Source organism: Chelmon rostratus, chromosome 4 (genome assembly GCF_017976325.1).
Source record: "Chelmon rostratus isolate fCheRos1 chromosome 4, fCheRos1.pri, whole genome shotgun sequence".
Lineage (NCBI taxonomy): Eukaryota > Metazoa > Chordata > Actinopteri > Chaetodontiformes > Chaetodontidae > Chelmon > Chelmon rostratus.
The window spans coordinates 11518657-11534951 of NC_055661.1; the positions used below are offsets into that span (position 1 = coordinate 11518657).

At 41.1% G+C, this 16295-nt stretch overlaps 2 protein-coding genes across 3 annotated transcripts; both read right to left on the minus strand.

The window, feature by feature from the left end:
• Positions 1-1313: 1313 nt before the first annotated feature.
• On the minus strand, positions 1314-6599 carry ttc22 (tetratricopeptide repeat domain 22). Of its 2 annotated transcripts, none has more exons than XM_041935562.1 (9): positions 6521-6599; positions 6128-6414; positions 4827-5127; positions 4237-4292; positions 4039-4154; positions 3769-3887; positions 3250-3411; positions 2865-3017; positions 1314-2779 (listed from the first exon to the last, which is right to left on the minus strand). In XM_041935562.1, the coding sequence occupies exons 2-9, from the start codon at positions 6388-6390 to the stop codon at positions 2243-2245; spliced, it is 1707 nt and encodes a 568-aa protein (XP_041791496.1). In that variant the 5' UTR covers positions 6391-6414; positions 6521-6599; the 3' UTR covers positions 1314-2242. The 2 variants fall into 2 exon arrangements, with proteins under 2 accessions (XP_041791496.1, XP_041791497.1); XM_041935563.1 differs by having other exon boundaries at positions 6503-6521.
• A 5556-nt stretch (positions 6600-12155) lies between these two features.
• On the minus strand, positions 12156-15784 carry acer1 (alkaline ceramidase 1). The gene is made up of 6 exons (XM_041936061.1): positions 15671-15784; positions 15342-15456; positions 14953-15091; positions 13829-13966; positions 13602-13739; positions 12156-13099 (listed from the first exon to the last, which is right to left on the minus strand). The coding sequence occupies exons 1-6, from the start codon at positions 15761-15763 to the stop codon at positions 12922-12924; spliced, it is 801 nt and encodes a 266-aa protein (XP_041791995.1). The 5' UTR covers positions 15764-15784; the 3' UTR covers positions 12156-12921.
• Positions 15785-16295: the final 511 nt, after the last annotated feature.

Genomic DNA, 16295 nt, shown 5'->3' on the forward strand with positions numbered 1-16295 from the left:
GTTAACAGTTGATAGTATCATGATTGGGAATGAAAGGCGCATCCTGGAAAGGCTCAGTCGTTCACAAGCGAGGATGGAGGAGGTTCACCTCTTTGTGAACACATGATTGTATAAAGGATGTTACTACATAGACTCAGGAACACTTCATAAAACTGCTGTCAGTAAACAACTGCATCCTGTTTTTGTTTACATTTCACAGAACGTCCCAACTTTTTGGAATCATGGTTGTATGAAATATTAGATTTGATCGCTTTTTTGTCTTTTCTTAGCTTCTATTTAGCTGCTCCACTCATTGCTTGACTCTACAATTTGCATGCAAACACAGATGTCACACATAAGATGACCAAATCATGACCTTTTCACAACTGAAACTGATCTGTCTAAGCTAAAGCTTGTGATTGCATAATTATTTTTTTGGTCATTTATTTCACCTTATGTCCATCACTCTCAACATACTATATTGTACTTTGTTAAAATTAACTCAGGGAAGCTTCTACACTACTACAACAGGCTTGTTTTGTAGTAATATCTGCAATTACAAAAGGAATCGTTGGGCTGGGCCAACATCAGAGTAGCTACAGGCTACCATGTAAGGGATATTATTTGTTCATTTGGAGCACCAAAAAACATGTCACAACATGAGTGACACACCACAATATCATAAATCGAGAAAACTAGACGGGAATAACATTCCCTTGAAGTTTTTTATTTGACACCTGCACTATGTATGCTTAAGGTATTCTTTCAGGTCTTTCTGTGGAAGACTCTGCCCTTTAACTCTGCAACAGTCATTGAGGCCTGAGGCCCCACACGGAGCAGCACGATATGAATCAAAGTGGGCTGCAGCGTCATTGTGGCTTTACTGATATGGTCACAGGGGGGAGCCAAAATTCCATATTGTCCTGACGGTGCCTGTAATAGAGATATAAATGACACGCAGTAGCAAGACAAAATCTCCATGGATACTTCACACAATGACCTCTGATCTTTAAAAAGAAAATCATTTAACCTGCTTAAAAGTACAATACAGTTTCTCAATGAATTACAATGAAGACACATTCTACAAGTCTCTGGAGCTCGAGTCCCCCAAAAAGACATTCCCTCTTTTGGTGTTTTGATGATAGAGCTCCGTCTGACACACTGGTCCATATTCTGCCATAGGTGTTCGGTTGGCTTGAGATCTGGCTGTCGTGATAGCCAAAGCATGTTCACTCTCATCAAACCATTCTTTGGTTATTATTATGAATCATTATTCCAGGTTTTATTTAATTTTTTTAACTGCTAGTAGATAAAAAAACATAAATAACACAATGAATGTTTCAAAAAATAGTCTTTTATTCTCAGCCACTTGTGGTTTAATCTTTTTTTAACCCCAAAAAACAGAACCTTTCATTAACCAGGGAGCATTTTAATGGTGTGCACCCCACCTGCTGGCCATCAGTGGTAGAGCGTTACAATGTCCCACTCATAGAGAGGTAGTTTCACATTATATTAAATAATATCCACAAATATTAAGAAGAAATAAAAAATACTCATTTGAGGGCTACTCACGGCCACTGTGACAGGGCCAATGAGGCCCGTTAATCATATCCATCTCATCATGAATGCACTCTCTTCAATTCAGTATTGCTCTCAGTGTCATGAACATCTTATTTTATACAAAAAGATTTGAACATATTTTCCAAAAATATCTATAGACTCATACAAAAATACTCCTTCTTAATCATCACTTATGACCCATTAGAAGTGTGTGGTGGTGTGTCTGTATCTACACTCTGCTTATATTTTCTTTTTTTGCTGTGTCAACGTTTCGGCAGTGGGTGTGCAGCCAGTCAACAGCAGCATGCAGAGAGTGAGGGCTGCAGGTGATACACAGGGCTGTTTACTGGCAGCCGTGGAGGTGTGTGCCTCAGCTGGACAGGAGGGCCCAACTTTGAATGTTGTTTTCACAAACCACAACTGACAAAAGAGGAATATCTTTCTGTGCTGTAACACTGTGACTGTAGGTTACTCTGTAGATCCAATATTTCAAATGTTGTTCTTCAAAAAAAAAAAAACAAAACAACAACAACCCAAAAACAAGTTAATAACAGAAGAATCACAGCTTGAAAACACACACAGTTACAGTAAAGACAGCTTCATTTCAGTGCACCGCTGCTGTTCATTTTTACATGTGAAATGCTGTCAAGAGGTTGAGAGCATTGGTCACATGCCTGCATATCTATGAAATCCCATATTTGCCTCATATACAGGAGAAAGACTTTGCCAGTGCTCTCTTCTTAACCTGCTGTTTGGGCACCACTGTTTCCAGTAGCCTCCTCACTAAGTCCAGCCTGCCTGTCCTGATCAGAGCCCTGGATAACTCCGTGACCTCTGCTGTGTGAGTCCTGTAAAGGCACCTGAGCTCGGCCTTCACGATGTCCCCAGAGTACCTTTCTTCTGCCTTTTGCACCCACAGCTCCAGCTGGGTGATGGCAAGGCTGGGGTCAGGGCCCCCTTGCATGAACAGGGCCAGGAGGGCCTGTAGGAGGCAGCGCAGGGCTGTGGTGTCTGTGCTCCGTGGTCTCTCTAACTCCACAGCACGTTTAAAGCACTCCGCAGCATTCTGCTCCTCACCCTTAATCAGGAGGCAGCGTCCTCTGAGCACATGGAGGTCCAGCAAGCTGTCACCCAGTTCAAACTGCAGGGCATGGGACAGACTCACCAATGCACTGTTAACTGCCGCCTCATCCACCAAAAGACTCTCCTGGAGTGCGTCTACACCCATGTAGTAGTACACCTAAAGGGAGAAAAGACATGCATCTGAAAACCCTGTAGCTGTAGAAATTGCATCCACAGTGCTCATTAGTAGTTTGTGTGTTCACCTGTGCCATCTCTAGGTGAGTGCGCAGACATGGACGCACAGTCAGGACCTTGTCCAAGTCTTTTCTGGCCTCAGTTAGCTTCTGTCGGTCTGGGATTCCACCATGACCATGTTTTGCCTGTTCCAGGTCCCTGACATAGAGCACCATATTGATCTGAAAGGAAAACCGTTATAAATACTTGTAATACACACCTTTTTATTAACATATTCTGTAGAATGCATGGAAAACATCATTTTATGGAAGTGTTTGGAGTATAACATTTCACACGAGCTCAGACATTAGATCTAATTGTACATATATGTGAATTCACACATTTCACATGGTAATTGACTGAGCTTTGCCAGCATGGTTTTGGCATTGACTTGGTGTGTTTAAGCTGCAGTACCTTGGCACGGGTGCAGTAGGCCTGCCAGTTGAGCTCTGGGTCTGGGAGCACGTTTAGGGCCATGTTGCAGATCCCTGTGGCCATTTCATGTTTGCCCAACAGGAAGAAGACCTTTGCCAGGAGGTTCAGGGTGAATGCATCATCACTGGCCAAGTTTATTGCCTGAGGACACAGACAGTTATACTGTATGATATGGTGAAAACACATTAAGACGTAGCTGTAGCACATATTCTTCTGTAAATGTAGACTGAGCTCGCAGTGACACATCCAAAACATATATATAAAGTCACTTGACCCTCTTATTTAATTAGATCTTTCTTCTGAAATATTCCTTGTTTCCGTTTGAAACAGGTTCTCATAATAAGTAAAACACATTAATTAATCCAGGAAACATTAGTCCATGAGTCCAAAAGAGTGAAAGCAAACAGCAAATACTGTTAAAGCTAGCATAGCACAAGTTCTTTCTCCTTGCTTGCCTGATATTTGGTGAGCGTGACGTGAATATGTGGGTTGACTTACAGTTCCATAGCAGGACAGAGGATCAGAGGCTGAGTAGCCACAGTCATGTATGGACATGGGCACGGTGCTGAACTCCTCCTTCCTCTCCAACATGATGCCGATATAACACCAGGCAAGAGCTGGGGGGAGAGATCAGACTCAGTTGTTGTTTGTTTCCCTCTAGACTGAAGAAATGGTTGCAACTACTCTTAAACATCTTAAATTAAATTTCTCAAACAAAGTTCCCTAGAATAGTCGATAGTCCCTTGCAGACAAACATACTGTGTTTACCTTTGTTTCGGGTTTTCTCAGATTCAAGTGTTTCTTTGAGGAGCTTCAGTCCCTTGTTGTAATGGGAGAGTCTGGAGTATTCAGAGTCCTCTTTGGTCTTTACTATGTCGTCCAGTCTGCAGACACAAAATGACTTAGTACAAATTATTATTATTATTACCCATTAAGTGGTGCAGTGGTTAACAACCAGTGTTGTACCTGATATAGATGGTTGCCATTTTAAAATACCAGCTTCGTTTTTCCTCTGTTGGTACCTGAAAAACAACAATATTCTTAATAGACTTTAGTCAGGAATAAAATGACATTTATTGTGCTCAGGTACATGCCCAGGAGCATAGCTGCTATTCCACCCAATTGTTTTTGCACTTGTCTTGATAAAAATGTTAAGGTAAGAGCTCGCTGCTGTGCCAAATCTGCACAGTAAAAATGAATTTGGCTTGACTTGATTTTGGCAGAATATTCATTTTATGTCCATGTTATTACAGGCTATATTTTCTGAGCATAGCCACGTTCTTCAACTTCAATGAAAGTTTGCAGGTGAAATGAGTCAATGAAGAGCAATGGATTAAAAGATTTCCTCTGATTAATAAGGCCCCATTGTTGAAACACCAACCCATAAAATGATCCAACATTATGTGTCACTCAATGATGCATGTGGTCCCTTTACAAAACCAGTCACTGTTTGAGTGCTACCCATGATTTACTCTCAACATGTTAATCCTAAGACCTTAAACAGACTTTTACAACCTTATTCTAAGTATTACTGTATATGTATGTTTCTATCTCACCAGCTGTCCCCCATAGTCCAGGGCTCTGTTGTAAAGTGTCAGTGCTGCCGTTAGCTTCTCTCTCAGGTCGTCCTCACTATCCAGATCCACATCATAGGGATACGCGTAGGCCTGCTCGGCCAGGCAGCGAGCCGCCAGGAGCCTGGCCTCTTCCTGACAGGCCTCTCCGGCATCTAAGCCCATCAGTTGGGACACTTTCTCCACACACTCCCCCGCGTCCAGCTCTCTCTTCAGCTTGTCGTACACGTAGCCCAGGTTGGCCCAGGCGTTCAGGTTACCAGGGTCTTCTTTACAAATGCTTCTGCAAGGCCAACATACACAGAGACAGTGTGGTTACAAAAATATGCTCCAGGTCTTAAACACGTAATTTAAAATTATTGCTAGATGTTTCAATCTTATTTTGACAAAAATGTATTATAATACAAACAATTTAAGCTTGAATTACAGTAAAAGTTTGAAAGATGTGCATAGTCCCCAGAGGATGAATCCTACTGATTTTGGGGACCCTCTGACTTTTTCTTTTGTGCCACCATTGACATATTTGGCTTTCGTGAAATGTCTCGACGTTGGCATTGGTGGATGGAAAAAACTACTATTGGATGGATGGACAAAATGACAGTTTTGTCCAATACTTTGGTTTATGACTAAATACCTGCAAAACTAATGACATTCCCATCAATCCTGGCTGCACTTTGTGTTAACTGCTAATTAGCAAAAAACATGCTAACATGCCAAACTAGGTTTGGTGAACATGACAAACAATATATCTGCAAAAACACTAGTATGTTAGCTTTGTTATTGTGAACATGTAAGCATGCTACATTAGCATTTAACTCAAAGCACGGCTGTGCAGAAGCCTTGGTGTTACAGCGTAATGAGATAAAACTTGAAGTGCCACAGCAGTAACGAGGCAGTACATAATATGTTGCATAGCTTAGATAACGTAAAATGAAACCAAGGTAACTAAGATACTTAGATAAAGCTGAGACAAACTATTTAGATAACGCAAAAATGGCAGCCTTTCCTACACAGTATGAACATTTACACATGCTCTATGAAGCATACGATTATAAAAATGGGCGTACTATATACACCATGTGTCTTGATTTGACTGATGTTTTACTGAAGTAGGTAAAAGGATTTTGTGCTGCTGTGTTGGCATTCAGTGTGTGGGTTCTTGGTTAGACACATTTCAACCTGTATGGTGTTTCTATTGCAAAGAACAGTGTTGACAGTGTCTCAGAATGACGCTCCTTGGTTACTGAATGATCTGCTGTTAAAAGATGACAGTGTATCATCACCTGAATATTTCCTCGGCTGTGTCCAGCTGTTCCAGGTGAAAAGCCAGCAGACCCAGCAGGTTTCGGACAGCGTACTGTAGATATCCAGCTTCAGCCTCCAGCTCGCCTCGCAGGCTCTCCTGCTTCAGGTAAGTGTCCCTGAGTCTCAGCTTCACAGGCCCAACAGGATCACAGTTGAGGTTGAGGTCCAGGTGGAAGTGGCCGGGGATGTAGTCCATGTCCTCCATGAGAGACTCAATGTCCTCTGTGCTGTCTGCCTCCATGACCTCCTGCTCCTCCTCTTCCCCCTGTTATTTGAGAAAGACAACAAATACTACTGAACTACTAAAATAATACCTCCACTTTTAGACATTTTGACTCTTCTCAAGAAAATACCTCTCGTTCTCAACCTACAGTTCAATCTGCTGTTGCACAATTCATCCACCCACTGTTGTCATCCCAGTGCAGACTGGTCGAACAGGTTAGGCTTGGGAGTGACGAGGGAGTGGAACAGAGAATAAGGAGGAGAAGGTGTATAACTATGGATACATAATATTCCCGTAAACTTGGTTGAATCAAGTCCCTTTTTATTTTCAGCCACATAAAATCTTAGTCATTGTTTCTATTCATTTTTCCTTTCAAAAAGTACATTACAGATTACATTACTATGCTTTTCTCGTTTAGCAGGTATTACCTGACATTCATTAAAGTGCATTCAGACAGGATAATATTATAAATGTCTTGAGTTTTGTAAAAATGATTTTGATGCCTTGTTTGGCAGAATGCTTTAGTTATGTCCTTCTGTCCCTGCCTGTGTCAGCTGTAGCCACAGAAGAATGTGAAGCATCTGGATCAGTGTGACGGAAACACTGAAGGATTTACTCAAGAAATGTTCTTCCTGTTTCATGTTGCTACTTTAAATGACAGTTCATTTCAATAATAAAAGCTCATTTGGACTTAAGATCGTTATTAAAATGCTGCATGATGAGCTGTTACAGAGCATGTGAACACCCAGAGGATATTTGCAGCTGCTCTGCAAAGAGTTGAACAGAAGCAAACACTGACTGTGAATCCTTGTCATCCTGCAAGTCAAAATACTATCTTAGAAGATGAGATTCTCACATGATGACCCCAGTTTTGTCTCTGAATGCTTTTGCATACAAATTCAAACTCTTCCACCAGAGGGTGAACTTGTATTATGATAAACCAGACTGACATGTTTAATGTTGTCAGTCCACTATCATATTCATTGTCTCCACAGGCTTTACAGGTCCACATCAACAGTGGTTCCCAAGCAAGTGCAAACTCTCGAACAAGATAGGAAAAACTCCACAAAGGCTCAGCGCATAAGAGACCTTTGGAGAGATAATTCAAACAGAGATCCGCCCTCCTCTGACAGCAGGGGTGCAATAATAGCTGCAGGCGGGAAGAAATCGATTACAAAAAATGTCCAGTAGGATTTTAGTAAGTGAAACTTAGCTATAACAAGACAAATATCAGGCACATTTAAAGAAGTGCCAGGATGTACGCTCAGTATTCAAGGAATGTATTGTCATATGTCAAATGCCACTAGTGTGTAGTCAAACTATCACACACAGTGTTAAATAATAGAAATAATGACAAAAACAACTGAAAGATCCACTGAAGTCATGTTTGTGTCTCATGCCCCCCCCACCAAAAAAAAGTTTGATCATTAAATATTGTTAAATTTGAAAATCTAGAACCATGAATATGCAAATATTTTAGAACAATTTATCTGCTGTTCAGCTAATTGTGTGTAATTGTGTGAGTGTGTGTGTGTGTGTGTGTGTGTGTGTGTGTGTGTGTGTGTGTGTGTGTGTGTGTCAAACTCATTCTGCACAGTGTCAGACAAACATCGAGATTAAGTAACATTAAACGAGACACATTTTTGAGTGGAGGGCGATTCGAAACGTCCAAAAGCCCTTCACCACAGTCCTGCGTATCACGTGTGCAGGGTGGAGGGATGGGGCAGGATGATGTTTGATTAATCAAACAGCTCCTCAAAGATGGAGGAGGTCCAGGTTCAGGAGCAAACAGTATCTTGAGATATTGGGAGCAAAGAAGAGTGAGTGGTGAAGCTGTGTCCGGGAGGAGAAGCCAGCTGGCAGCAGTGGACCATCAGCTCGCAGAGCACACAGGTCAACGAGAGGAGGAGTTCAGGTATCAAACATGTATGTTTTTGATGAGGTTAGATCACCTGGATCACCTGGAGCACACCCACACAAAATTGCTCAGTGAGGTTTGAACAGTGCTGAACCACCCCTGCAGCCCCTGAAACACATAAAGAGATCGTTACATAATGTGTATTAACTACTATAGATTTGTCGCCTTGTGTGCAGCCATTTCCATTTGTACCATGTGGGTGTACAGAAATCTGAAAATGTTCTCCTCTCCACAACCGTTTCCATGGCGGCCACCGTGGACACCAGGCTGATTGCATGGTAACATTAATGATTACAGATGCTTGTTTGCATGGCTGTGCACCCTCCAAGCCAAAGGCAGAATTTGAACAGATTTTTGCTCATAAAGCCTCCGATTTAGATGAAAATTTTAAATCCCAGCAGCCAAGAGACAAAACAAAGGTATTATGGGGAAGACGTTGACCCCTAATAACCCCTGCAGCCCTTGCAGTACTCCCCTGTAAAGTAGGTTTAGGATTTGTGTCCTACATGCTGATAAATGTCCTGTTTAACCCCTTGTTAACGTTCTTAATTGCTTTGGTGTCGGTCTTCTTTTCTGGCTCAAAGACAGCGTAATGAGGAACATTAATGTACAGACAGTCAGGGACGAGAATGGAAAGGTTGCCTGCTGTATTGTGAACAGTATGAACGAGAGCAAAGATGGCAACGATCAGTTCCCTGAAGTCATTGAATTTACATTGACAGGGGAATTGCTGAGAAATCGGGGGCCCCTCACAAGATGTGACACTGATTAAGGAATAATGAAGGATCATAGGATCACTGAAAAGCCTCATTAATCCAGACCTTGACTGCTGACTGCAGATTACACCACTGAGTGTTTCTTTGTACTATCTCTGTGTGTAATAGGCCTATACGGTAGGGTAAATATGCAGGAAATCATGGGTAAAAATAGGGATGTTTAAAGACCTTGTTAGTCATCTGTCTATGTAAGCAAATTTTAAAATACTTCTTAATGTGAACATCTACACAACTAAAATCATACTAGTTAGTCAACTGTGCTGAAACATTTCCACAAACAATGTAGATCACATCACAGCTTCACATGTCTGTTCTGTTGGTCAGCACTAGCACTTACATTAGCGTTCCCAACTTGCAACCACCAGCAAAGTGAAGGCACAACACTTAAGACAAACAAATACTAATATGTTGATAACATGTAACCCGTGTTAAAAATGAAATGGATCACTTTCTCAGTAATGTCGACATTTCAGCAACAAAGAACAGTCAACACACTAAGTTTTTACGCGGTTACAGAGGAGCACTTTTCAACAGAGACAGTGCTGTTAGCATCGCAAAGGTTAATGCAGCTAGCTTACTCATCGTCATGTAATTAACTTCATTACTTTATAATACATGAACATACTGTCTTACAAATACTTTCCTCAAGCCAAACACATATTAATCTAATATGGAAGTCAACATTTGACCGTTATTATTAAGGACTTGTATCTGAAAAAGGGGGATATTTGAATGAATGACGTGCAGACACTAAGTGTCCTCTGATCAGGTGTGTAATGACTGAAGGGAGACAGCAGGTGTCAGCAAAGTAGCTCAACAGTTCTCCCCCTGCTGGAGGCTCCTGGTAACTACTACCAATCTGACCGCTACTGCTTTTAAAATAACATTTTCAACACAAAACAGAAGAAAACACAAAAGCTGAATCTACACCTGAGTCCAGGAGGAATTCAGGTAAGTGTGAAATCCTGGTGAACAGCTGCAGCTGCTTTTCATGCACTGCAAAAAGTTTCTTATCAAGTCATTTGGTTTGTAGTTCAGTCTATTTTATTTAACAAGTTAAAAATCAACAAATACATCAAAAAGCTTAAACTTCTTTGTAATGTAAGTAATGTTGTTGTTGTTTCAAGATGCAGACTTTTACGTTTAGCTTTTGAGTGTTTTCATACATATGTTACTTACTATTATTAAGTAAAAAGTGGCATATTTAATATTTCTAGTTTAGTGGAGTAGAAGTAATAATTGTACTAAGTTACTTCCCACCAGTAGTGATGGTGCTGAGGTCGGGGTGGTGGATGGGCGTGTAGCTCCAGTGACTTTGTTTGGGTTTGAGTCCTGTCACAGACCTGCAATTCACTTTTTAAACCATCGCTGTGATGTTCCCACCATCTGTCCTGAAACTTAAACACACCGTAGTTGCCATATGTCGATGCTGGAAAAATAATTTCAGTTAAAAATGATGTTGAAAGTTACAAACAATGTTGTTGAAAGTAATACAGTTTTGCAGCGCTATTAAATATCAACATGTTCATGTTCAATGGGTTTATATCAGTAATAGAGAGCAGTGGCAGCCCCTCCAAACCCAACAACAGCATGGGGGAGGACTGGGTGACATGGACTAAAAAGAGGTCCTGCATGAACCTTGAGTCAACCAGAAAAAGGCAGACGTGTTCCTGCAATCCCTCTGAGGTGCCATCGGAGTGGTCGTTCAAAATGTGTCTTAATACAATATTTCTTCATCCAAAGCAGTCAGAGTGGAGTCTCATCTGCTTATAATATTACATTGTACAGGCCAGTTTCCCATCACATGGGCTAATTATTACATAACAAGCTTTTGATTTAAAATTATAATTTCAGTAAAATATGTATGTTATATATTACATATTTGAGTAAAATATATGTTTTCTGTTTATAAATCAGCTGAAAATGATGAAAAATTCCACTGTCTTAGTTATTATTTGTAACAACTGCAAATAATATCAACATATATATTTTTTTATTGCACAAGGTCAAAGAGGCACACACACACACACACACACACACACCTAAAGGAACATAATGACAAGACAAAACAACATCAGGAGAGAGAAAGAAGAGAAAGAAAGAAAGAAAAAAGGGCTGGTGTAACCCAAGTGTAATTGTTCCATCTAAGAGGGCCATCAGCATTCAGATACATACCAGCACATCCGTACATACATATACATACAATGTTAATAACTTAAGAACCTGCGTCATCGTATTCAGGATTTAGAAATGTGTCACCCCAGAAGCATCCTGGCACATGGGTCGATGTTTTAAGTCAGGGGGCTGCCAACTGAATGTACCAGTGCAACAACATGATGATGTGAGCTTACAGGGCCTCAGCTATGTTACGAGCCATTTGAAATAAGTGCCAATACATTTGGTTTTATTTGTTGCCTTTCTCCTCGTATATCGTCTGGCTGTCACCAGTTAATGATCAAAGGTTACATTTCTAAAAGCACCGCTTATGGTTGAATATCTCAGCACCCACAGGAGGTCACTATTGAACACTGAAGTGCAGAGAATGCCTGTGTGCATTTCCTTTTTGTAAAATATCTATTGTTCTACCTATTGTGTTCTTCAGGAAAGATCATGTGAATGGAGCCACAAAGTGCCTGAATATTCTGAAAACATCACCAAAATCAAGAGCTTTTTCAACAAAAGGGCCTTTAGCAGTTCAGTGATGAATCAGTCATACAAAAAAAAAAAAAAATTTGCATGTGATTGTTATGGTTAGATACATGAAACACTTTAGATTCATATGTCAAAGGTCCTAAATGAGAATTTTCCAGAGAAACAGACACGAGAATCATCTGATATTTATAGATATATGTTACTAAAATGTTAGATAATGTCCTCAGATTAAAATAAAGACAGAGACTACAGCACCTTTCATTTTAACATGTCTTTTTTAACTTTATTGCAGCGGTGCGGCCAGGTCATAGCTGTATAACTATAAAACGTCATGTAAACACATTTCACTGTAGTGCTTCACTCAAAGAAAGACTGACAGTAGTGTTTCTTAGAAAAACAACAGCTTTATCATAAGAAAACAGATCAATATACTCCACCATGTACAGAATCAAATGTGTATTCATATATTGAAAATAAAAGAAACACAGCACAATAAAAATATACATGCTTAACTGTCAAAAACAAACTCAATAACACTTATTTTCTCAGTCATTCAGGCTGCCTATATGTAGTTCTGTGTGTGTGTGTGTGTGTGTTCATATATATCTACATTTTCCCATCAAAAACACAAGTGTATCTTAAAAAGAGAAACAAAGGGCAAATGTTTCAGTTCAAGCAATATTACCATATGTTCTGCCATATGAAATATTCATCTGTAGGATAAAAGAATCAAGCCATCAATCTGAACACATAAATAATGGGTATATTTAAATGTGCTGTACATATACAGTATATTATATTTTTAAGTTTGACACATAGATGATAAATAAACATTTTGTGAAGATACAGGTTTGTATTAACTCTCTGCAGTCATTATTATTACTGTAAAATGTCTGGTCTCATACACGAAAAAAGAATAAAAATTAGTGTGGGCAGAAACTCAGAATCAAATATAATGAATACTTTTGATTTGTGATGTGATCGGACAAGAGATCATACAAACTAGTTCTGTTTAAGCACCTTTAGGGACTCCTGACTCCTTCGCCCCCTCGGCCTGTGCCCAGTAGGCCCATCCATGCAGACAATCCTTTTCCAGCACCAGAAAACAACCCTAACTTAGATTCGGCTGTTGTGTTGTCTCACTCTGTGCATTAAAAGACATTCAGTCTGGGAGTGACAGCAGGTCGTTTTTGTGTTACTTTGTTAGCACCGTTTCTGTGTTTTGGTAGTGCCCTTCAAGACAATGTGAGGTAATCCAACAGCCCACTTATCACACGGCCAGTACTGCAGTCCAGGCAGTGAGTACGGTATCTCATAGTTGGCATCCAGGTAAGCTATCAGGGTGCTGCCGTAGGCCACAGCTATCACAATCAGAATGTGCCTGGAGGGTACAGATAAAGGAGATCAACATACATGAGACATGAGCATGTCCAGGAAAGAAGAAGAGAAAGAAGTAACCCTGTCTGTGTGAGGCATAATTTACTGAATGGATTCTGCCCACAGTTGATACTTTTTCCAACGAATGATGATTGACAAATGAATGACATCTGAGACCAGGTTCTATGAGCAGTTATTGTATTGAAAGGACGAATAAAGTTTGGAAAATAATAAAATATGCTGTCAGTAAACATTTTGCAGATGTGTTCAGTAAAAATGTTTCCTTGTAATGTTGATTAAAACTGTAATTCAGGTGGTATTATACTTCTCACTTAACAAGAAAACAAAGGGTAGGAAATTAAAAGAAGGCACAATAGGGACAGGAAAGGAAAATGAAGGTGAGGTAAGGACAGAAAGAAAATGAATGGAAAGGCAAGGAAAGGTGAGGTGAGATGAAGGAGTGGGAAGGAAAGGAAGGAAAAGGACACAAGTAAGGCACGACTTACCAGATACCGTGCAGGTAGCAGAAGTTTAGCCTTTGCCAAAAGCTGCAGCCAAACCGGTCACTAATCCAGCAGGAGATGGCGAGCACCCACAGAGCCACCGACAGCTTGGCCAGTCGCAGAACCTTCTGGTCATTGCAGCTGAGACAGAGAGCAAACCAGTTATCATGACGATTCAAGACTGCACCAGACACCGCCACAGATCCCCGAAAACACCCGAGCTTTCATACCATCTCATCTCGACACCCAGAACGCAAACTAGGTGGAGGCCGAAGCAGTTCAGAGCGTAGGCGTTGACTATCGGTTTGACAAACGACGACACTGTGCTGATGACGGTGATCACCAGCACCAGGCTTGAAAATGTGGACCTGCAGGTGAACAGACAGGCAAAGAAAAACACTGTCACACTGTATTTCACATTCTCCTGTTTTATCCGGTGACTGCGCCCAACAAACCCGCAGTGTGCTGGATAATGCTAGCCAGCGTTAGCCTGCCCAGTTACATGATGATTGATGATTCATGTCAAATGCTAACAGGACATTACATTCGGTTTAAGAGTGTCGATTAAGAAAGTTACAGCAAACGTGACACTGCTGCTGATGAGGTTTGTGTGTTTGATGAGCAGAGTCAAAGCTGCAGGCGAGTGATGGAGGAGTGGGTGGAGAGAGAGGCGGGGACGACAGACCCAGACATACTGTATGAAGGCAAGTTACATGTAAGCTGATGGAAGGCATGACAGGATTTTTTTCATGGAAAAACTTCTATATATGTGATTTTGATGGAAGGAGTTTACGTTTAGTGGTTTATTCAATGCCTTCAAACAGAGACTCCGACCCCTGACTTCTCGGGCCCCTGGGCCAGCACCTGGTAGGTCTTCAGCAATCCATCCGTGATCAGGAGGACCAACCCATTACTTTAAAAATCAACATGAGGTTATTGAGCCAGGGCTGTGGCATTCTGTTCAGCTGATAATAAAAACTCAATCAATCTTTTCTTCTGCGTGTGGTTAAATATTGACTCAGGTCAGGTGGAGCTCCAGTCTTTCACAACAGCGAGAGCCCCTTTCTGTCACATTCAGGTGAGGACAGCATCACCACATTGTGTGACAGCGACTCCGGTTGGGGCTGTCAGACAGGCTCCTCGGCCTGCACAGCTTAGGTTTCAGAGTGCCGTGCCTTGGAAAAGCTCTGCCATTGTTTATTTTTTTGTCTTTTTTTGTTCAATTAAAGGATTACTGAGCTGTGAGTGAGCCCTTAGTAACACATGGAGATATAAATTACCGCTAAATGAAGACAAACAAAGAGCTCGGACTAACTCGCGTGTCCTTGGGTTGATTGATGTGCGGTTACTTTACCTGTCTTTTATAAAAGAAGGGAAGAGCCTGCGGGGGAACCACACGGCATATCCCACCGCCAGCACCCACAGGATAGACAGCTCATCCAGCATCTGCCCAACGAAACTCAGGGTCATGTGGAAGTACGCCGAGAAGAGCCCTGCGGAAACAGAGAGGTGTGTTTTTATTGTGAAACCATCCACGTTTTCGTTATTATAGAAGACAAAGCTCACAGGGACTAAAGAAAAAGAGCTGAAGGGGAAGAGGAAGACATATAAGGAATGTAAAGTCTGAAATGACCATAACTGAGCTGATTTATGATTCATGGCTTAAAGATTCACACGTTAATGTGAAGAAAACACACTTTTCTTGAGATTCAAACAAGAGAAAGTCAATATTGAGTGACTGACCTACAAATATCATCATGATCCAGACCAAGTGAACGGCCAGGTTCCTCTCTTTGGCGTAAGGGTGCAGGAGGTAGAGCATGATGGGAGATATAATGAAGAAAATAAAGCTGCTCGTCTGCAGGGAAAACATGATCCATCAAGAAAACAATCAATCAATCAATCAATCAACCAACCAAAACCCCTTTTGTCTGTGAGATCAGACATTTATATCTTCTTCAAAAAGAAAAAAATACGACTACACCTAGTTTATAGATATTATTTTGCTAGCAACAATGCTTCATGCATTAAGTATTAACATAAATGCTGCCATATAGAAAAGCAGAACTTACAGTGTTGAAAAACTCCACTACATGTTCTGAGTGTCTGTAGTTGTCTTCACACCAGTCGATTTCTGAACTTTCGTATGAGAAAACTCCTGTCATCTTTTCACTGGAATAGACACCTGTCAGACAGAGGGAGGGAAAACTTTACACACTTATAGACTTTACAGACTTTTGTATCAGTTGTTTTTCCGTCAGATAAAACACAACCCTGGTTACTGAGCCCAAGTATGCCTGTGAATATTCTCATTCATCCAGGTCATTGTAAGCTTTAGGGCATTCAATCGTTCGCAACTGGACCTCGTCAGTTTGTCTTAGAAGACACCCACCCCACCCCGCCGTAATGGGGGGGATCGTTTGCCTCACAATAGAGTGATACCATTCTTGTCTTTGTGGGTTGGTCTCACTCAGGGGATAAATACTTGAACCTAACACCATTGCCATGGACTAGAGCTGTCCTATCTAGTCTGGTTGCGTACGAACTGATGAAGCCTGCTCGGATGAGAGGCGAAACGTCTTCTAAGACAAACTGACGAGGTCCAGTTGCGAACGATTGAATGCCCTAAAGCTGAGCCCAAGTAGTAATCTCCTTTATACGATCATGTGTTCACAAAGTGCTGAACCTCGCTCCATC